Source organism: Diadema setosum, chromosome 14, assembly GCF_964275005.1.
Source record: "Diadema setosum chromosome 14, eeDiaSeto1, whole genome shotgun sequence".
Taxonomy (NCBI): domain Eukaryota; kingdom Metazoa; phylum Echinodermata; class Echinoidea; order Diadematoida; family Diadematidae; genus Diadema; species Diadema setosum.
Genome location: NC_092698.1, coordinates 4,194,724 through 4,219,261, shown reverse-complemented (window position 1 = coordinate 4,219,261; position 24,538 = coordinate 4,194,724). Strand labels below are relative to the sequence as shown.

The window sequence follows — 24,538 nt, the reverse complement described above, 5'->3', positions numbered from 1 at the left end:
TGCCAGAGTGTACAACAGTTATTTCAGTAGGAGCAATGCTGGTTACGTCACTTAAACCAACACACTCCCACATCCACATCCCCAAGAAAAGAAAAGAACACAAAAGAAACAGAAATAGCTGTTAAAAGCCATATTTTGTTAATTCACATTACACAAATACTTCTGTGTTTGAGCGCATTCCAAAAAAAAAAATAAAAGATTACTGGTACTCGATTCTATTATGAACATAATTATCTTTCCTTTGTATTCATAAATCTGAATTGAATTCATTTCATTAACATTTAAAGAAGTAGGTGCGTGAGGAAAGAATGTCTTCAATACAACAACAACAACAAAATGATTGTTTGTCAACTGCATGATTTGTAAAATTGTAGAAAACAGCTATAGACAACAATAAAAAAAAAAGAATACGTCCATTCGGAAATACAAACACAACACTAAAACAGCCAAGTATGAAGAAGATCAAAGACGGGGTCAACGACATTTCGCTGAAATATGCATTCAACCAGGACTATTCGTTAATCAGGAACAAAACAGGGCAAACGTAAAGCACTTAAAGAGTTCAAAACAGACACACACAGCAATAGGTTAAAAAAAAAGAAATCGATAGTCAGCTAATAAAAATAAAATATTAATATAATCATATTCATAACCTATAGTGTGCCAAAGATGGAAGGGACAGATACTGATTTGAATATATTCATATTTTCTTCCTCCGGATTTCTTTTAGATAATTCGAATCGCGCGGGTAATTATCTGATCAGACGACTTCTCTCAAGCCCGTCACGTCTCGGCAATCTTCCGGAACGGCTCAAATTCGTCCGTCACGGAGATGGCGTCGGCATGCTAGGTAAGCATGGAGGAACACGGGCCTCTTGTTTTATACTTACCCTCCAATTCCTGTTGACTTATTTCAATCATTGCAGAGAAATCATACTTCAAAGGTAAGCATTGGGTTCTCCAGCTCAACTAAGGCGAACATCATACACTGTTCGGTCCCTCAAAAGCTTTTATTTGATTACGCAAAACAACAAATAAAACAACAAACGATGCATCAATACCCGTTGTCCTTGGTCACTGTTTTACTATCACTATCGAGGGGTCCTAGAGTTTTATTGGTCCAAAATTGTTCACGTGATGTCTCTTTTAATCTTCCCACTACTTTATCTTCGGGCAGGCGCTCCTTTGCAAATTTTCGCGTAATGGAAAGCGACACAAGATGTGGCCATGAAATTTCTCTATATTGATTTCTCTGTAACCCACGAACATTCGTTCTGGAGAGATAGTGATATCGTACAACTCGCAAATAAGTCGAACGCATGTGGCGCTAATTTGACCTTTCACCCCATACTCGATAGATATGTGAGGTCATATTAGGCCGTTGTCTTTTTAAGTAGGTGAACTTTAATTTCGAGAACGCCACCCCTGCCCTGCCTACTGCTTACTTCGTTCTTGTGTTCACGCATTAGCCGTTGGATGCGTGCTACCGCTTGCACCGTAAATACGCACCCACTGTCAGTCAAGCCAACCCAGGGGACACGACAATAACATCTAAAACCTATCGTCTGCAGTGATAGAGTTACACATGGCAAATATTGACTGTCAGCGTCCGTACCCTACGCCTATTTATTTTTGCATCTTAAATTGTTAGTTGACCATTACTATCATCAACGCAGTGTGGCTTCATCGTTCATGTATCGTTGGGAGCGAAACGGCGGGAAAATATTACTTGAAAAGTAGTCCAAATCGGAGTATTGTTGCATTCTTAAAGCCAATGACTAGCATCAACGACTATTTGACAGATGGAAGGGTTACAACCTCCCCGAGCATTCGCCTCTAGTATCGGATCATTTTATGACACAGTTACAGGCGGCAATAACAATAGTTACGGCATTTCTCACGGCGGTAGTTATGTTGGTTTTATGAGCGGATTTTCTTATCACAGCAGCACGAACTGCCTGCGCGGCTACCCGAGTCCACCGCCGGGCAGCGCTGGGAGCGGAGGAGGTGGTGAAGCCGACGTCGGATCGGGAAACTGCTGCTCTTCGTCGGCCATCGCACCGTCCAGCTGCGGTGGCACACATAATGGACACTCGTGGTCGTCCCCGCCGGCTCACCACGGCGAGAAGGCTGTCGGACATTTCCCCTTCAGCTACCAGGACATGTTCACGTCGGGAATGCACCATGGGTCGGCTGGAGCAACGCCGCACAACGGGTTGACGGCACACACGAAACACGGGTACACCGTCGGGGCGACGAGCTCCCATCCCGCGGCGAGGAACGGCGACGACGAGCTCGCGAGACCGGACAGCGGCTCAGGTAATATTCCCGTCCCTGTTCATCAGTGTTTTCAAATGTGCAAATACGTATAAAACAACGGTAGAGTGCGGAATTTCATTTTTGGGTCCATTCATATTCATTCTACATTTAATCACACACACAAAAAAAATGACACTGATCTGAACATTTTCCCATAATTAATAATCGATTCAATGCCCTTTTTTTCTGCTGAAGGCTAAAAAATTACTTGAACTGTGGTAAGTCTCTAAACAGGATGATGATTTGGTTTTGTATTTCATTACGGCATACAAATTGAAAATAAACAATTTATTGGTTGATTTCGGAAGTTCTCGTACTACAATCTGTGTAGCTTGCTTAAAGTGACGAAATGGGTCGAACAGTAATTGAGCATAACACAGAACCCTTAAAAGCTCGTCATTATTTCCGACTTAGTGAAGCTTTTTTTAAAACCATGCATAAAGCATGACATTTATGATTAATTCTAATAATTCCTAGATATACTGGTGCCTGAACAATCCTTTGTCCCCTTGTAATCGTAGTGGAGGGCAAGTGTTGCGGACAATCCTTTCCATAAATGTAGAAATACTGACATTAAGGAAGATTAATGTCCTGTGATTTCTGAAATTTGAAGCGTGAAAATAATTTCCTGGTTTGTACTTAGTCCGCATTTACGACAGCCTTATCTCATATGTTGAGTGTGTATTTCCTCCATGTTGTATCCATGCGATTTTTTTTTTAATTCCATCGTCAAACGAAAAATTCTGGCATTCATGGTCATCACTTATTAAAAAAGCAAGGCATTTTATTTCGTGGCTTCATCGTTCACATTAATATCAGCGTCAACAATATGCATTGATAGTGGTATATGGTACGGTTAGGCTATTCTAGGGTAATTAGATAAGATATTGGGAATTGAATACATATGTTTGTTGTTGTACGTTTTTGTGACAGCTAGTCGAAAGATACCGTAAGCTTATTCGAGGGGATTATCATGCATCTCTTTGTGTTGCATATACTTATACAGTCAAATTGATAAATCTGTTTGTTTCGCCACTTGTTCGCGCAGAATGTAATGCACGTCTTTGCGTGAAGATGAAGTGCTGCGTATCACACAATAACATCCGGTCACCGTAAACCTAATTTTGCAATTTCTGGGATCCTAAACACATCAAGCTACGCATATATTATAATTTGCAGACCAGTCACTCTAACAAGCTGCCAACTAGCCGGCATGTTTGCTAGCATACCATTTCTATAACACCTCTCTTGTCAAAACGACATGCAGGTCTATTTAGCAGGAGATTTACGTAGTCGCGCGGAATACCACTGCAACTCGTGGTGTGAAGGACTGATGTCGAACTCATTCAAGTTCATCCGGGTCAACTTGCTAATGGTACCCTGACTATGAAACCTTGGTCATAAATGCCACATTTTGAAAGTGGAAGCTACTCACACTGATACACTAAACAAGTCACAACAAAAAATCAAACCTGGCTGAGCTTAATTAATGCTTCACTAGCGTCAAAAATAATGTATACAAATGTAGGCCTATGTGAGAGTCGTCCTATCACGATGTCTTTGGGTGAAAACATTTGGCCACAATCTCTTACATGTCAGTTTAGGTACGTGGTATTAAAGTCATATAGCAGTCATGAGATCTCTTGTAATTAATCCACAATGCTCTTCCCTTTATACTTCCAAGCGTCTTCGCAAAAGAAGGCATGCGCAGTGTACATCTCAACGATTTAAATCTCATTAATATTTTGATGAGATAGAGCCATCAATAAGTCGTCTCAGCAGCATCACAATTGTCATCTCCGTTGCATATTGTGCTACACATTGATTGTGGTCTATCCCTAGCAATATTTTACGACTAACATTCGGCATAAGCAATACCTTAAAAATGCCATATCGACTGAAATTTCATAATCATGGCGAATATTAATGTTACAGTGCAAAGTGAACAACCCCTAGCAAACTGGGAATCTGGCACGGCGATATTGGAATCAAATGTCCTTTTAATACAGAAAATTGACCAAACTAAACCATACTCATTTTCTCTCTCTTTTTGATAATATGCCACCACGAAACCTTCCAAAAAAAAAAAAACAAAAAAAAAAAAACGTATACTGTCTGCAAAGAAAGACGAAAGGATGAATTAACCTTGGTCAATGTTAAAACAGATGACATACTCTATCGAAACATCTCGAGAGTAAAGTCCATGATAACACCAACCCATATATGAGAATGGCAAATGAATATGAGATGGAAATGATTTGTTTTTCGAGAAATTTTTTTTTTTGGTCTTATATAGATATAGGACACCCCCATTTTTATCAAAAATCACTCATCCAAACAATTATTGATAGTGCAAAACAATTATCTCGCTTGTACTACTAGTAAACATTTTCATTCACGACCATGGAAGATGGGATATTCTTTAAGGTTTCTGTTGACAGGGATACTACAATGCTACTCGATACCTTTAACCGTGCATTTCTGGAGTCAGAAAGAAGAGGCTGAACAAGAGATTACCGCCGACATGCAAAACCTTAGTTACATATTGAATAACGTGCAGGTGCTAAATCTATTTTTATCCGATAATGCGATCTTTGAAAACATACAAACCATGGGCGGTTGAGTTGATTTTGAGACTTTTATGGAAGGTAAGGAAGAAAGAAGCAAAGGTGAGCAGTATGTTTTGCTCTTGAAGTCACAGACATGACTGTGGGTTTTCTTTTTTACCAAAGGAAAAAGAAAAAGTGTCTGCGAGATAAGATATGAATTTACTTGCCACCTGAAAAATGAAAATGAAGCCTGCTATTGTTCTTATTTTAGGAAAATATCTTAGTGTTCTTCTTAGGGATTGAAATCGCCATAGTCAGCATATCAAAGAAACAGTTAATAGAAACGATCGGAATAACTGTTGGCAAAAATTTACAATTTAGAGAGGTTAAATCTCTATTAACAATGGGTTTCCTTTTCTTGATTAACGGTGAATAACCTTAGTTAGTTGAATTAGTTTTTCTATTGTTTTTTTATTATGGATAATCTTATTACGAATGTTACAACGAATTATGGTATTCTCGTACTGATAAATTGCGGGAACACATTGGAATCAGTTCACCAGAAACCTTAAAGCTGATTTCAGTACAATAATGGAACTACAGCATAGCTCCATGATACAATCACCAGTGCACAGAGGCGCACACATTGATACATTCTTTGCATGTTGGAATTTACCCCCACCCCCCCCCCCAAAAAAAAAATAAATACAAATAAAAATAAATAAATAAATAAATAAAAAATTGCAGGTAAATGAATGCAGCTGGACTACACGTCGAAATGATAATTCAGCATGACGTAATAGTAGGAACAAAATGGACGCCAACTTTCATTTACTTTTAAAGATGATCTTTAATGTCCAGGTGGCACGTCCATGTGTATCATTCTGACACAAAGTGCTCGAAGGTATAGGTATAGGTATAGCGGGTGATTTTGTCTTTTTATATCACACAATGGAGAGTTGCACATTCACTCACATGAAAACTAAAACATGATTATCGTCGTGCCTCCGTGCATATAGGTGAAACTGAATGAACATTAAAATTCTGATCTAAAACCCTCAGATATGTGGGCTGGCTCTGAGGGACGCGGAATAAATGGCGACTTAGCTCTAAGTGTTGTGTCTGTACTCGGATCGAGGAAAACTAATGCATGATTATAGTTCTGTTTTGCGATTGAAGACCTACTTCGTTGGTTATACAGCTATTCAAAACAGAAAGTACTAGGTGTGTAGCCATGCGTGTGGATCCTGTGCTCGCGAATAGGATGTGTTTTCTATTAATTTGAGACTGCGCGTTGTTATAGCCTCTATACAGAAATAAAGAAATCTTGATATAACAAGAAAATTGTAACTGGAGGAGAGGTGAGGTTAGGCTGGATGATGCATAAATAATTATTTCTATTGGGTGTGCATCTTGCCTGGGTGACCCAAAGCAAGTGGTCCGTTGGAAAAATTGACACTTGGTGTGGTTAAACTCCTGTACCGGTAATCATCTAGTACTTAACGATGTTCCCTCTTTGGAAACACATAAACAAACAAACACACAAACATACAAACAAAGAAACAGATATTGAGTTGCATGGTGCTACAGGCTAGCAAAGTTTGTGATGTTGTGTAAAAAGAAAATGAACCTACGGGAAAATTAATATGAGAAATAAGCGCTAAAACATCTAAAACGTTAGCCTCTGTGAGTGACCGGTTATGCCATACTTAAAATTTCCAATAAACAGTAGCGTTGACATTTACTAGTCAGTGAGAGGTTTATATCACCATAGTGATATTTGTTCCCGGCCTCCTGATGCAGACAGCCTTATTCTATTTTAGTGTATTTTGTTCATCATCATGCAGCTCAATAAGTAGATTTCTGAAATGAGCTACCACAGCCTCTTATATTTAGGATTTAGTATGATGATCGATCATCCAAGTTACATTCACGATTTACTCCGTGCAGTGTTCATGTTGAGCGCTGAACGATTGTATCTTAAACTGCGGGAAAGGGAAATGAAGATTACGTTCAGTTGAGCAGTTAAGTATAAAATCCAAACACCACAACAACAACGACAACAACTTCAATAACAGCACATAACAAAAACACTGACAAAAAAAAAAAGTCTAAGCGGATACGACGGTCTTTGGGTCAGATTTCCGCAGAAATTCAGAGCCAGTCCTCCATGGATGGCATAGACACCTCTTCTCTCCTTCGGAAGGTACCTGCCAGTTGCGGGCGTTTCTTTGTGCTGAATTCTAGGGGAAGCGAGGCGCAACATGGGGGCATGGCTGCGATTTGGAGAATGATTTCCGGTTGGGAAGCCACAGGAACAAACCTTGTCAAAATAGTAAAGCACGTTGACAGAAGATAGTACGAGATTAGTGACGCGTTGCGTTACGGTAGGGGATACTTAACTCGCCTACTCAACTCATCGACGCCTCCCAAATCTTGTCGGGCACATTCCGAAGGAGTCAATGACATTGTGTAAATTTGGCTAGATGACATGGGGTCCCCCTTGCATTAATTGAGACATCATAAACGCAGAATGTAATCATATATTTTTCTAATTTCCATTTTATCATCATCGTCATTATTTTCTGACTATTATCATTACTATTGATGTTATCGTCATAACGTCCATAGGCAGTAAAGGTAGAAGTGATAGTGATTTAGTATTCCACTATGCCGTAGCGGTAGTAATGTTGTCAGTTACCCAATTAAAGCAGTACGGTTGTGAGCACGTAAATGAGATGTAGGTTTGCTTTACAGACATTATTTTGACGTTAACTCTTTGAATTCCATTTTGCATAGCCCAATTGTTTTCCATGAGACTTTCCCTACAATGTCTTTTGGTCATTATATTTGTTACACGTGAACATGCAAATTATACTCAGTCTAGGGAAAACTGCATTCTAATGTCTGTTGTTAATCATATTTGTATTTTTACTGTGATTCACAGATGATTTCACTGGCATAATCTTGGTTGGGAAGGTTTATTGTAGGCGTCTCCAACTACTAAATCTGAATTAAAAAAACAAACAAACAAACAATTGGAATCTATTTTAAATTCTATGGCAAGTGTTTTGAGATCTAGTTGGCCACGCAAGCTATGTTACTGAATCAACACAATTCAGCATGCATTTGTATTGCACAGTCCATGTTAATTATACATACTTGCAGAGAACTGGCAAAGGGGATCATCACATGCAATTGCAAGTGGGGGTGCATGACGGATCATGTGGACAATCTATTGAGAATTCAGAATCTGAGGGGCAAAGGGTTATCAGTGTGGAGCTTACAACTATAGTCAGTTGTTGCAAAACATATCGAACACTATAGATGCTGTTGTAGATGGGTGGTTTGTTTGTTTGTTTGTTTGTTTGTTGTTGTTTGTCGTCTTGACCATAGGATGCGAAAGCACAAGGTGATGGTGACAAACAGACTAATAAGTGCCCCCAAATTTTTGTGTTTCTCAAAGAAAAAAAGGGGGGAGACCTTCACATGCAGCCGTTTCCATCATTCAGAATGACAAAATGTAACAATGTTGTATCAGTGCACAGGGCGGTTTTGACAAAAATTATAGCTCTTTGACCAAACGAAAGCATCAATCTGTGTCTTGAACTGCCCACTTTTGTCGAGTCATAATAGCAGGGGTTGAGGGCTTGAGAAAGGGGTGTATTAGAACGTAATTGACGAACATCAAATTTATTGTAATCCACTGATGTAGGTCTACCTGATGATGTCTCTTCATCTTGTTTACCATGTTCTGTTCATGGTCACTAGCCCAGTATTTACAGGAAAATCTTTATGTAAGAAAATAATGGGAGCGTATCGATTTAATTGGACATTAAGTAGCTTTAATGGTGAAAAAGGTTTCGCGAGTAGGAGGATGACGTTAATATACAATGGCCGATGGTCACATGCTGCACGTACGTACATTATGACCGTGATGATTGCCCGTAGTCATGAAATGTGCGGACGATGATATTAGGAGTAACAAAAAAAAAAAAAAAAAAAACACTTTTTTTCCAAAGCCAGAAACGGCAGTAAAGGAAAATGAATCTAAAATGTCGTATGGATTGAGGAAACACCTGATATTGTCTACTAATTGTCTATTTGTAGACAATATCAAGGAAGTTTGAAGAAAATCGGATAATCCGTTCAGTTTGGTAATGAATTTGTAAAGATTTGTTGCTTTGTATGGACAACGATATAAAGAAAATCATAAGGACAATTTAGCATATTTTGTCTTTTCTTGATAGCGCACTTAAAGAGCATTATTGACTTATATACCTCATTCAGAAAGCAGGATAAATAAGAATATGTCGGTAAAGGTATGTCGGTAACAAGTTAAGTGGATGTGCACTTTTCATTGAAAACTGTTGTTTTTTTGTGGAATTTTATTCTCATTTTCTTTAAATTGTTGTACATACTTGACGTCACGAACTCACGTAGTCTTCTCATCCAGTGATAGCTGCACTGAAACTCAAATTTTTCATAACTATTCTATCCGATTTTCCTCAACCTTAGCTGATGTATTTTACTAATATTGTTGCATTCATTTACACAGTCCACGTGTTATATTTGGGTTTTATTCCCCTTCTTTCGTTATCATTGTTAATCATTAAACAGGTTATTATGATATAATCTATATCATTATTTCATCAGTATTTTTGTTGATATCGTTCTGCTGGTTGTCTTATCGAGCTTATAGTAATATAAATAACGCTTGCCTACTATTTCCGTGTACTACGTGTTTGTTTTTGTTTTTCTGTCTTCCCCTGACAAAGTTCCTGGGAGAGGGGTTCCTTATAATAAAATGTAATAGTCCTTCCCACCTGCAAGCATGGAGGAGAGGGGTGTATTACCACCCCACCCGTTTTATTCCATCGTATTACCAACAAGGTTGCTGATTGGTATTAGAAAATGATATACCTAATTATATTATCGCCATATTGGTGGAGTAGCAGTGAATTTCATAAGGGCCTTGTCAGAGTCCTATACCTCATACACCAATGTCCGAAGATGGAAAAAGGAAGATACTGTGAAAACACCTTCTCCAAGGATGAATGAGTCGAACACAAATCGACCTCATGACATGTCATCTACAGTATATAAGCGTTGAGGGATCTCTTCTTTACTGCACAAAGTTCCGGCATGATTAGGTGAATATGGCTGACTTCTTTAACCATGCAAACCTCACAGAGTTCAACGCCACTCAGACTTACCGTTTACTAAATGTGAACATTAGCAAAGCGCTTGGAACTTACATTCCAACAAGGGCTAATGAAATAAGTGATATTTGAAGGGCCACTTTCATCTCATATCTCGCGCCTGTTCATTTCAAAAAAAGAAATAATAATGATAATAATTATGATAATAAAATGATTTCTTTTTTTTGATATGTCCTTTTTTGTGTTTCTGTTTCTGGAAAACGTACAATACTTGTCATATTAGACATTCGAGAAAAAAAAATCGACATTTACGATGAACCCAAAGAGCATTGACCCTGCAACAACAACAACAACAACAAAAGACAGAAAGAGAGAGAGAAAAAAAAAAAGGATAGGAGAACTTTGAGGGGAGCACGACTGTATAGTTCCATACATTGACACCTGTTGTACTGACGGCATCCCATAATTTCACGGTGTGTGTACTTTGGGGAGCACCAAATGTGTCAAAAGTGTCAAGTACAGAATCTGTTTCTTTTTCTGCAAATTTACGGGATTTTAGATGAATAATTGGCAAAATATTATACCATTATATATAGTATACCTACATCATCAAGCACTTTGACTAGGAAAATGCAGAGTTTCTATGTTTCTTGTATTTTTTCTTGTTTGTTCGTGAAAGAAACATTATTTGTCATATCATATTAACCATTTATTTTGTATGAGTCATGTCTGGGTTAAAAAGAATCTTCCAAATTACGAATATACCTGTATTTCTCTTACTGATAGAGATATTCAGTTTTCGTTTGATAATTTTATTTGTTCTCTTGTTGTTGGGTTTTTTTTTTTTTGCGAAAGGGGAGGATGGAGAAATCACAAGAATATAATCAGCTTAGATTTTGCATAACTTATATTTCTTTTTATGTAACCTACGAATTGGAAGTGTACAATTTCAATGGTATGTATTCACCTTTTGTAAAATGGGTCATTTCGTTCTTTGCGCAATAAACATAAAATTTCCACAACACAGTCGAATTTGTAAATCACTTATAGGTTAATCTGATTCTTATACCTGCCATAACAAGAAACGGATGCATGGCTCTTGCGCTAGAGCTGATTAGGACGAGAACATTAACTTAGAAGAGTTAAGCAGCGACAAGATGTGTTTTGATACACTGTTACATATTAATATATAATATGATTTTGACATTTGTAATATCAGTGTATCATTGTTTGGAAATGAAAATAAGAAAGGAGTGAATGAATGGATAAATGAAAAAAAGATGACCGGAGTGGTCATGTGAAAAAAACGAATACTATTGGTAACAAAAAAATAAAAAGTTGGATCAGAAATAATTCCCCTTAAAGGGACTGTGCAGTACTGGTTAGGATGGGGAGTCATGTTTTGAGCATTCCTAAGTGAGATAATGAGAAACCTCTTATGAAATATGAAAGAGCATGTAATTTTAAGAAAGATATCAACGTTTATATGATGAAAATTGGTTTTCAAATGGCCGAGATATCCAAAAAAAAAAAATCATAATGATAAAAGGCGACAGGCCACGCCTTTTATTAGGATCTCTTTGTTTCATTTTTTTTTTTTTTGGGGGGGGGGGTATCTCAGCCATTTCAAAACCGATTTTAATCAAATAAACTTTTGATACCTCATAGATTGCATGCTCTTTGACATCTCATAGAGTGGTTTCTGAATATCTCGCAAAACGTTAAAAGCTAAATATTCACCTCAACCAGAACTGTACACACCCTTTACGTTGTTAATGTTCCCTAGCGATTATGTATTTTGTCTGGTTTTTCCTTATATATCCTTATAATATAGACCTACTATTCTACCTGCCTGCATAGCTTGCAGTGATAAGTTAATGTGTCGTGATATAGTGTCAACAAACTTTGATCGGTACAGACATAATAATTTGTTTTGTTTTGTTTTGTATTTCTTGTTTCTCGACTCAGATAGAAACAAAGCGCCGACAATACTCCTCAACATTTCAAACTCTCATGATTGTGCTCTATGCCGCAGGCTGTGTGGGACTTGTCATTTTGCAAAAGCACCCAAATACTTCAAAATGAATCATTGATAACTTTTTTTTTTTTTTTGGGGGGGGGGGGGGTTGCTTAAGTCCCAAATCACTTCTCGTTGCTGAAATGAGACATATGGCAGACTCATTAATTTCATCCACGCGCAAAATTTGGCACGTAGTAAACAAACGCTTCATGCATTTGTATACCAATTCATAAATAAAAGTGTCCTGTAAAGGTTATAATGCAGCGCACAACAACGTTGTGAAAGAGCAATTATATTCTCTCCTCTCCAACCCCCCCCCCCCATAGATGCGCTTATCTCCAGACACACACAAACCCACGCGCACATATATGAGCTTACATACAAATACGAAATACATGTTTTTCCACTTTGATATTTAGAAGCACACACAAAAAAAGGTTTATTGAAACGGATTCCCAGACAAATATTATGATGTAAATACATGATCACTTGTGATTAGGTTGATAGAAACAAAAATATAAACAAATCATTATATAATAGAATACAAAAGAAATTCATATCAGAGAACAAAGAAGAAAAATTATGTAACAGTACGTTTAACTATTCATCAAGTTGTAAATTGATTTCATCAAAAAAGGTGTTGTTCACATTTTTTTTATATTTCAAATTGTCTTACAAAATAGCTGTCTAACTGGTCTTAAGAGGAATTTTCACCTTATTCCATAAAACTCTACCTTTGTAAAATATTGACAACTGTAATGCAAGTCCTGTATTAGTGATACACACACGCGCGCGCACACACACACACACATACACACACACACATAAGCACATTTCAATACAGCTGTAACAGGTTGTGATGGTGAGAGTGTACATGTGTATGTTTGTTAAAGCTGATTAAAGATTATGACTACCACGTTTATTCCTCACTTACTCTGTCATCCCCCCTTACAACAAATGTCAGCATAACCACTCTTATTGTACATCATCAAAGTCACGTGACGCCTTGTTTCTGTAATCAAACAATACTAAAAAGCGGAATATTTGTTCCAGAGCAATCCAAGTAATTCATATCAACGTAAACAAGCAAACAAACAAACGCACATTTATAGACATACAGTCTCAAAGCTAAGAAAAAAAAACCAAACTGAAATGAAATAATTATATGCATCACTCACGCACATACAACATCAACACTTTTTAATTTGTGAGCAAGCAAAATAGACAAACAAACAATCAGCTCACGAAAAACAAACAAACAAACAAACAAACAAACAAGCACACAAATAAATCAAGAAAAGTCATTCCTGTTGAGTACAACTATATCACAATCAAAACACATATTGGACTAGATTGATAATTTGTTGGGAGCCTGCAAACGACGATCTATTTCAATTTGGTAATATTTGTTTGTTTATGTTGATTTTTCCCCGGTACTACGGACATGACTGACCAATCACCTGACAACACTACGTCCTGGCTCACCTGTGAATGGTTTTACGATCGTGTACACTTGAAATGTTGAACATTTTGATTACTCATCAAAAGGGTGGGAATATTGTCGTAATGAAGAGTGCTTAGTGGTTTACTTATGAGTTCCAATCAATCAGTTACAACGAACGAATACTATTGAAACATGTCTTTCCGCCATGTTCCGGTGTGTTAAATTAAGTTGCACTGAATGTTTCGCTAAGACATGTGTTTGCTTCATTGATCGAGAACACCAAAGTGGCAATTTCACGCATGGACAAGTAAGCACGGACGGAAACACATAGGGCCATTGACACCATGTCAAGAAGGACGGATTTGTGGACAGTTCAACGGAACACTTGCGAGATGATGACGTCATGCCCTAGCAGCCAATTTGAGCGGGGGATTACAATTAATATCACTGATTTAAAACTTTATTTTGGTCCGATTTTGATGAAATTTCCACGATTCTCTTTTTTTTTTCATTCTGATTTTGCTATAATTGATTTCAGTCAACTTGTACATGGTATGGCAAGGCACTTTAAATCTCTTCTAACGTGACACGTTCCTTGACAAGCGTTTTACATTTTATGATATGAATGTACAGAATAAACCTCGTTTGAAGAGGAGGGGTTTCCACTATTGTGCGACTATCATGTCTAAAGAAACGACATACCATATCATAGTACGTAGACCTTTCTGAGATTGTCTAAGGAGTCTGAGCACGCAACAGACGATCAGTTGATACGGAGGAGTGTCAGTGGGCATAGATTTAGGATATGGTAAGTGAGCTAATACTTCTAATCCAATCGATTTTGTATCTGTTGTTCTCAGCCCGATTTCCCTCATCGGTAAAGCCAGGAAAGAAATTCTCTCTTTCTGTTTCTTTTGTCCGTGCGTCTGTGCACGCGCCCTGTTCTGAGGAGATTCCCACCTATATCGACACTCGTGACGACTCAATTTACTGCGAGGGTTTTATCCCATTACGTGATTGTCCGCTTTAGCGATCCACTGATTTCGCGTTCGTGTCTAATCTTGTCGATGAATGGAGGTCTGTTTTCTGTCGCACAGTGAATCCACTACATGTGCCCTTGTTAGTCAGTCGATGTAGTAGACTCAAATTTAGCAATCACACACTTACAACAAGGAGTGAAATGCAAAAATGCTATGGAAACTTTAGTAGTTGGACTTTTTAATGTTGGTGACTGCATTAGAAAAAAACATAAACAAAGGAGAGAAAAAAAAAAAAACACCCTGTGGTTTCAGGGTGTTTTTTTTTTCTCTCTGAGGAATGAAAACTTGAGTCACAGCAAAAAAAAATGTTTCAGTGTTCAATGTACACAAATCTGGATTTAGACAACACATGATTTCTAGGACATTGTAAATCATTTGTAAACATGACAAGAACTCACAACTATTTTGTTGTTAATGAATGCAAGAAGACTTGAGATCATAACACGTTGACGAATATCTAGACAAGTAAGCAAGTAACAACACTGTGTTATGATATAACGTGGAACCACCTCAACTGTCTTGTGAGCACGCTATGAAATACGTCGTTGCTTTGTTGAAAGTCGCTGGAATTAAAACAACAACAACAACAACAAAATAATCTGATTCTTTTGATACACGGCTGCTCAGATGGATGAGAATTGTGATGCAGCATAAAGATAGCCAAATTAGGCCGTATAGTTGGTGAAATGAGTATCAAAATAGCAATGAGTGCATTATTAGCCAAAGTTAGTCATCTCTAGGAATATGCACGATATCATGAACAAAAACTACAAATATGGTTCATTTTACTTGCCTTCTCATATTCGTGTGGCATATCCCTTATGGAACAAACACACCGTCACACATTGTGGTTTATGTGGAAATGTCCCAATTTCACATGATATCGCTGTCTGTCTTTCTGGATACCAGTAAACATTTTCATTCCATTTGATGCATAAAAAGATGAAAAATGAAACATCAAAGAACAACATAGAATTTATATAATAGATGTCGTTCATTTTAGAATGGATTGTCCAAGAATACACAATGAGTTTTTGACGAAGAAAACTTGAGATACTTTGTGAGTGCTGCCTCGAACATCTCTTACGTAAAATGTCACTCAACGATTAATCACTCGAGAAAAACATTTTCTTCGTGGTTTGGGCCAAAACTGTACCATGATAACCTCCAATGCCAAACCCTTATTCTGTAAATTGAAAACCCTAAAGTGAACGTTATTCATAAATTACAATCCGCAATATTCATGTAGAAATACAACTCGAACACCCTCCGATTCTCATTCCACAACCTGTACAATGTGAACTCCAGCGTCGTGCACGCCTACCCAACTCGACATTCCAAGGACTATCACCTCCGCAATCCCAAGCTTAAAGGGAACGTAAACCCAAAGAGCAATGTGGATTGAGTGAAAGCAGCAACATTGGTAGAACACATCAGTTAAAGTTTGAAGAAAATCCGACAATCGATGCAAAAGTTATGAATTTTTAAAGTTTTTGTATTGGAACAGCTGGATGAGGAGACTACTAGAGGTTATGACGTATGAGTGGACAACAATACAAAGAAAATATAAAGGAAATTCAACAAAAATTCACCTTTCTAGCATTATGAAAGGGCACTTGACTAACCGCTTTCAGAAAGCAGCGGGAATAATTGCTACCCTTAACATTATATCAGTATCAAGTTGATGGAATTTGTAATTTTCATGAAAACTGAGTTTTTGTGGAATTTTCTTTATATTTTCTTTATATTGTTGTCCACTCATGTGTCATAACCGCTAGTAGTCTCCTCATCCAGCGGTTCCAATACAAAAACTTTAAAAATTCATAACTATTGCATCGATTGTCCGATTTTCTTCAAACTTTCACTGATGTGTTCTACTAATGTTGCCGCTTTCATTCAATCCACATTGCTCTTTGGGTTTGCGTTCCCTTTAATAGCTCAAATGTCAATTAGACACCATGGACCAGATATTTGGAACAATCTTCCTGAGCAAATAAAGGTCACTACTAAATTTTACTCACTTGAGGCGCTTGTGAAAACAACAAAAAAACTTTTTATCTGAATACAATAGCGTTTGATACTATTGTACAGGAAAATTATTTTACGTTATTAGCCAATGTTAGCCCATTAACAGACAGTCTCATAAAGGTATTATAGCTCAATGGCAGTTGAATAACTTGCTGCATGAGTCTGTTCCACATTATACTCGTGATCACATCGAAGCTGATATTGCAAAAATACATATATTACACACAAACACACACGACACACAGATTAAAACAAACCAAATTATGCCCAAATGTCAAATTAACAAAACAGTACTTCACGCCCTGCACAACACAGCACAGCAAAGCACGGCACAGCACAGCACACACAACACTCATCTTTAGCACGCTAAAGTAATAGTTTGCTTTAAAAATTACATTATTTTGCTTTTTGAAAACATTATCATGATGAAAATTGTTTTGATTCCCGCTTTTTACCTAACAATTATTACGTCATTTCTGAGTTGATTATACGTTCTATTTTGTAAAAATGTTCTTTACAGTTATACAAGCCAAATTTAATTTCGAAAAATTATTGTACCCCGAGGTCTCGATCCATGTCAAGCAGCTGCTTGTGATCGCGGTCTCCTGTTTTTTTTTTTTTTCTTTTCTTACAATACCATTTAATAGATATACACAAGTCCCAAATAAATTTATTTCACATCCCGTTTTTTCTCTATTTTCCCTTTTCTCTAAACGCTGGATATCATAATCATATAACATATTCTGAATGAATGCTTAATAATCATTAGCTAATTTACTATTGGTATTTTTACAATCTCCTGAATTTCTTTGTGCTATATAGTATGTTATACGTCTTATACATCGAATACTGTTATGCTAATAATGTATATAAATGTATTTTGAATCAATGTTGTAAGACAGTTTCGTGTCAGAATAATATTGTATTCTCTTGTTACGTGCTATTAAAAAAAAAACAACCAAAAACTAACAGAAATAAAACCAACCATCCAACCAAACAATCAAACAATATCTTGCATATTGGGGGAAACGTCGAATCCTTCAAGTTTAATAGGTAACACACACACACACAAAAAAAAAAATGTGTGTGTGTGTGTGTGTGTGTATGTGCGCGCGCGCCTGTATGTATGTGCATTTTCATGTGTTTTGTTTTTATTCTTTTGATTTAACTGTTTATTATTATTAAGTATATCAGAAACTTTTGCAGCGCAGAAGAATATACATCTAAAGGTTTTGCGCTGTATAAATTATTTTTATTATTATCTTGTCCTTCAGTCACTGGTATGATTACACCATGCAGTTTAAGATTTATATCATGAATCATAACTTTATTACCAATAGGCTTAAAGTAATGGTTTGAAGAAAAAAAAAAGTTAAAGGCAATGTCTCACACCTAAAGCTTCTAGGAAAAACAAGTAAAAACAAGAGCAACAAACTGCCATACTTTTGTGTTTTAGACTCTGAAATGCATTGGAGCTTTAATGCCACGTTTGTTACGTAAGAAATGAAATTATTTCATTTTAATCATAAAATCTGCGCGGGGATGGGGAGATAAAAATGTTCTGCCCAAATTTTGCGCAGAGATCTCAAAGGAAATTTCCAGTTAATAGTTAGTCAATAAAGAAAGTAAAATATATAGATTATAAACAAAATATTGAAATGTCCAGTTTGTTTGTTTGTTTGTTTTCAAAGACATTAATGGCTCAGTCTGAAACTCATGATGTCTGACTGATCATTATTTTGAAGTTCTTCAGCCAATAATAACATCATGTTTTGCACTTTTGCAGCAGAGATTTTTTTTTCTTCAAATTGAAAATTGTGAGATGATGACATCATAAAATCACTCATTTGCCTATTCATGGAAACTATTGAAGAACTGCCGTACAAAAAAAAAAAAAAGTTACTCTTTAGCATATCTTTATAACTACCTTATTTTTAGTAAGCCTTTGGCAGCATTGCCATTGTTGTATTTGTTAAATATTATTGTCTTATTTTATCAGGTTACTTCTCGTCACGAATTATCCCTTAAAAACTCTATATATTCAACCTCACATAATGATGTTGCTTGGGAAGATGTAGTTTATAATAGAGATACCAATAGCAAAGTGCTACGTAAGCGCTTGCCTGATTGCCCTGGGGCAAGTGAAAATCAAATCAGGCAAGTGTTTTGGAACATTGAGTAAAAATGCTTGCCAAAATTGGGCAAGCAAAAAGCTTCGAAGCCACCTGTTTCACCCTCTCCCACAAGCCCACAAAGTCAACCATACAGAGGCCCATAGATAATGACTCTTTTATTGTAATGCAGTGCACTTTGATTTAATGTGTTTTATCAAGCCCTTGAATTACAAGTGAATTTGTATATCATTTTTCCATATTTCTGGACTTTCTTTTGAGGACAAGTAGAAATGTATGTTCGGACAACTGTTTTGGATCAATTTGGAAATCCGCTTTCCCGACCAGGCAAGTGATAAAAAAAAAATAAAAAAAATAAGAAGAAGAAAGAGAGAGAGAGAAAAAAGAAGTTATGTAGCACCTAGCTATAGGCCGAAAGTAGGAGACAGGTTGTAAAGTGAACAGGTAAAACACAGAGACTTCAAGGTCCAATATTATTGCCAAGAACAATGTGCCAAACCGCCCTCTTGCGACTTGAAATGAAAATTCTGTTGCGTTGCTCGTGAAGCGTCTGTGGTTTTTAAATTCTCATAAACCACCACTACAGTCATAGTATGCGTTTTAATGAACCGTATGATATCATTGCAAGTAGTAAATCAACATTATATAAAATCATGAGACCCAGGTGGCATATGACACTTTATATCTTCCTAACGTGCTGCTGTGAAGCATCTGTCAATGTTTAGGTTGGGCGGAATTAGACGCAATAAAAACTGGCGTAATATTTGTCCCGCCAAACTTTACAGTTTGAACTTTCATCACACGATAGTCACTCGGCACTGAACCCTTACACCCGTAAATACCTTTCTTCTTCTTCAATGGAATGAGATCAATTGCATGTTGCAAGCGATAGCAACTTGCGATCAGATTACATACGGCGGCTTGCATCGTTTAAAGTCTATGCCCTGGGTATTTATGCATGTTTAGCAGTCAACCTGGAAAACGCAAAGTCAGCTCAGTAAATTCTTACTCTATCGTTTATTTTGTTTACTTGTTTGTTTATCAGTTTAGCGTGACAAAAAAAAAAGAAATCATTTCAATCAGTTAATTTATGTCCTATCTTGATATCATGAGTGACTTCGATGTAGTATGTATATTATTGCAATACATATAACGCGCTCAGGGAAATGATTGACCATCACATTCGATGGCACCACTGCCGTTATGAATTAAAATGCAATAAGTTCTTGACACCTTTTTATTAAGACGAGCCATGTTTAGCTCTGAAGAAAGGGGAAAAAAGTAAATGGAGAATATCAGCGCAACCTGCAGGAAAAAAAAAAGAAGGAAGGGCAACTTCACTAAATAATACAATATTTTACCTCATTTACGCTCCCTTGATATCAAATGCACTGACTCTGATGAGTATCACACAAGAAGGAAAACCAAAAAGGAGAGAGAGGGAGAGAGAGAGAGAGAGAGAGAGAGAGAGACGTTTCTCTATTCGCGTTTAACACCGGTCGACATGGTTGTTCTTTTTGGAGATCACGAAGGTTTTTTTTTTTTTGTTTTTTTTTTTTTTCCCGAGCTCCTTTTATACGAAGATTCAAAAACCCAGAGGATGCATTGAAAATACCAGTCACTTTATGAATACAATGGTTGTATATACATAACTGTTATCATATTGACACTAAAATTTCTTATCGTCTTACTTTTAGAATTCACTTTATAATGACTGCGTCAAGGAGAATATGATTTTGCAAAGTTAATGTTGATTCCACAAAATAATACAAATTATGATTTAGGCCTAAATCTCAATAAACGTGTAAAAAACACACCATACAAACAAATGTTCAAAACTTGTTTGAAAGGATAAGAATGTTTTGTCTGCAGATTTGACTGCTTGGTTCTGAGTGATCGCTAAGATTTGAAAAATCTTCCCAAATTTGAATTATCCAAAAGAGAATTCCAATCAATTCATGAAAAATATCTGGACATGAGTCTCTCTTCATTTAGTACAGTACTTGAATGGAACAATTTTCTAGTTTTAACAAATATACTCTGCAGATCCGCGAATGTCAACAGTGTCATCAGCCACACCTATCAGTTAGCGTCAGCAAAATTTAAGGCAAATCAGCACTATTTCGCAATAATGTTTCATCAAATGTGGTGTCTACTCCACAAGTCGGACTTTTAGTCTGTAAAACTATTATGAGATGCTTTCACAAAGTGAAAAAAAGCATGTGATACAAATATTTATTCTGTACCTTCTTAACCTTCTTAACCTCTATTAAAAACGATTTAAAGTATCGCCAACATACCTGCAACACAGATCAGACAAAATTATATCTATAATCATCACAAAAACTTCGAACAGGTTATCATTTCCACTTTAACTTATCTATCCCAAGCCATAAAATACTCGTTTGAAGACTTGACGTTTTACTGTTAAACATTTATGGAGATTAATGGACGTTGGTTATCACTTTATGATTTCATAATCGTTATGTACATCATTGCATGATGTGCCTCGATCTAGTGTGTATCACGCCTTTGTAGATGTATACGGAAGCAATACCGTTGTACAAGTAGAAACCATGGCATGATGGAGTTGTCCACAATGCTGACCCCGACGGACAATGTTTTCTTTCTGTTTTCCTGTGTTAAAATGCTACGACATCCGCTAGAGAAACAGCGTGGAGATGCTACTTTTTCGGTTGAGTGTGGCAAAAGAGATTACACACGTAATGTAGGATGACGCGTAGAAACACACGGACAGAACGAGGAATGAAAAGGCAATAATTACTTGCGACAGGGGTATTGCCGAATACGTACCCGGTAAGCTAATTGGGAGGCGGTGGGTAAAATTCAAGGGCGTGTTGGCTAGACACTAGAGGAAGTAGGCAGGGGAGGGGAGTGTAAGTACATTTATCCAATTACGCCGAATTTCGTGTGACAGCTATTAGAGCAGAGGTGACCCAATTGATTTCCGTGATGGGATTCACGTCTGCGCGTTTACACTGCCCTTTAGTTCCCATCCCGTTTATCTGCGCACTTTTAGTAGCCCGGAAGTCACGTGACCTCGACTGTCATATAAGATTTTGCAGAAGTGTAGATGAGAAACTGCTCTCCATGTGAAAATGAGAATGTCACCGTTATTGTTTTATACAGTCATGCAGCCTATAGTATTAGCTTTTTGACGTGCGCCCTCTATGTTGTACTTTAGACATCTTTATTATGAAGTAGGATCGATAGTGTATGGCCCCCGGTAGCAAGGGCCTAAAGCGAGCTTCATTATTAAACTATGAACTTCGACGGCCTGATAGGTTCTAAATGCAGTGGAAATCGCAAATTGCAATATCTAATACTACGGACAGGATTAGCTTTGACAATACGTTTCCCAATACCAATGACCGACAGGTCATTCATCTGTTACTGTCCAAAAGTTGTTAGTGGAAATCACGAGAGAACGTTAATTGCCAAGCCAAGTTCAATCAACACGCCTCCATGTCTTGCCATGTGGGCACGTCTTGAGGTCCTATCTGCGTGACTAGCCTGTTGGGATATTCTGACCGCAGTCTGCACTAGAAGACAGTGGTTAACCTTTTTTTCAAATCATTCTATCGGCCTCGCATTGCAATGGGATAGAATTTTTCCACGTATTTCAGCAGCTCTTTATTTAAATGTGGTTGAAACACGTGTTTTCTGCAGTCCTGCCATTCCCCACTAGCCCTAGTCATTCGTCTTAAAAAAAGAAAGAAAGATGATAACACATAATTTTTACATCAAGTTGTTGTGTGGTGTTTTTTTTTTATCACAAGGGGTCAAATATTTTCTGTCATGTTTTATTTGTTTTAGACATCAATTTTATGTATATGTCGTTTATTTATTGATTTATTTGTTTATTTATTTGTAATTTAAATATGTATTAATTCATTTTTTACAACATTGGACTTATTGAACATGTGTGTCTTTCAATGCATGGCGTGGTGTTTCCCCGATCGACAATTAAATACTGTATAGATGTGTTTCTTAATCTTATTTGGTTTGGGTCAATGCAGTTTTTGGCATGGGGGGGGGGGGGCTGTAACATTTTCTGCACTTTCCAAGTTAAGTGTAAAATGCGATTGAACTCCCACATTACAATGTTTCGATTCAATAGGTGAGCAATGGGTAAACTAACCACTCCTCAAGGAACCTTTGATTAGGTAATAACTTTTTCCAGTTTCCTTAACATTTACGAGAAAAACGCTGCTACTCAAAGAAAGAAACAAAAGTAAAGTAAAGCAAAGCAAAGCAAAACAGAACAAAACAAAACTCACAGAAGGAAAAACGCAATGGTATCTGAACAAGAACGTATATTGCTTTATCATTATAAGACATCAAAAGTGTTCAAAATTGACTTTCTGTCTTCTACGATGTCATATTGTATACTTTCGTCGGAAATGAAATAAAATGAAATGAACGTGTGTGCGTGAGGGGTAGGGCTAGAAATTGCTGTTCTCCCTATTCATATTTTTACCGGTACATAGCAACCGTTATCGTAGTAGTGGTGATATTAGTAACAGCTATAGTGAGTATTGTTGTTGTAGCTGAAGCTGTTATTGCCAATGTGCATTATAGCACTTCAGTTTATCTATGTCATTCCCATTATTATCAATGTCACCTACGTTTATAATCTGGCATAATTGTTCTGCGATTTCTGCTTCCTCTGATGAATGTTAATGGCTGTTTTGATAAAATATATTTGGTTCTCATTCATTATTAGATAATCAAACGACGAAAGGAAATGCGGGTAGGAAGAATAAGCATAAGAAGAATAAGAATGAAAAAAAAAAAGCTGCCTCTTGTTACGGGATTTTGATCATGGAATGACAGATCTTGTTACCTTGTCTCTCATGCTTCAGTGCCATGTATTAGAACATATATTTGAAGGATGCTGATATTGCATTCCACAACATTGAATCATTTGATCTCTCAGAATGCCATTAAGATGTACAATGCTCGAACTCGTCTTTCAACAGTACATTGCTTGCGCACGTGGATAGTAAATTTAGGCGGAGAGTATGTTAAGTAGAACGGAGGTTATAAACATTATTCTGAGGACATATAACAATCGCCTCTTGTTCAGTACGTTCCATCCCTTCATGGTCCATCTGTTTCCTTGGTTACTATCACATGTAGATCATGGCGGCACCCAGCAGACGGTTTCAGCCTCGTACACATGGATGGCACCACCGCCGAACGTGCGCACGCGCAAAAAGCGGAAGCCGTACACCAAGTACCAGACGTTCGAGCTGGAGAAAGAGTTCCTCTACAACATGTACCTCACGCGGGACCGCCGCACGCACATCTCCCGCACCCTGAGTCTCACCGAGCGTCAGGTCAAGATCTGGTTCCAGAACCGCCGCATGAAGCTCAAAAAGATGCGTGCGCGGGAGGAGACGGAACGCAAACACTCGCACCACGGCGACGCCAAGCCCGGTCTCGGCAGCAGCGCTGGCGGCGGCGGCGGAATCGGCGCCGATCACCACCAGCATCCGGCGAGTTGTGGCGTCGCCGATTTAATACACAAGCCGAGTGCACTGCACCACGGCTATGGTGGCATACACGAGACTAATCCACTGGCTGAATTGCAGCAACAGGGACTACCCATAGTTCAACATCACATCGTAGCCAGCATCTGAGTTGGAGCAACCAACCGACGAGCATAGAATCAACAGGACCAGAGTTATCGCACCCCACACTCTAAAAACGCAAATGTTGAATCAACATTTAAAAGGGCCGAGGAGTGACAGCATTTTTTGAAGTGTTGCATCCAACTTTTAAAATAACAATTTAAATGTTGAATCTAGCAGGAAAACC

General features: G+C 37.5%; 1 protein-coding gene across 1 annotated transcript; it reads left to right on the top strand.

Moving 5' to 3' along the window:
- Positions 1 to 1,802: 1,802 nt before the first annotated feature.
- LOC140238064 (uncharacterized) lies at positions 1,803 to 24,360 on the top strand. Its single transcript, XM_072317987.1, has 2 exons — positions 1,803 to 2,319; positions 23,858 to 24,360. Exons 1-2 carry the CDS (start codon positions 1,803 to 1,805, stop codon positions 24,358 to 24,360), a joined length of 1,020 nt encoding a protein of 339 aa, XP_072174088.1.
- The last annotated feature ends 178 nt before the right edge of the window (positions 24,361 to 24,538 follow it).

What these genes read in the sequence shown, in the direction of transcription:
- LOC140238064 (XM_072317987.1), top strand. Translation starts at nt 1,803, where the DNA reads ATGGAAGGGTTACAACCTCCCCGAGCATTCGCCTCTAGTATCGGATCA. An exon ending in GAGACCGGACAGCGGCTCAG is followed by an intron (nt 2,320 to 23,857) that starts GTAATATTCCCG and finishes TATCACATGTAG; the next exon opens with ATCATGGCGGCACCCAGCAG.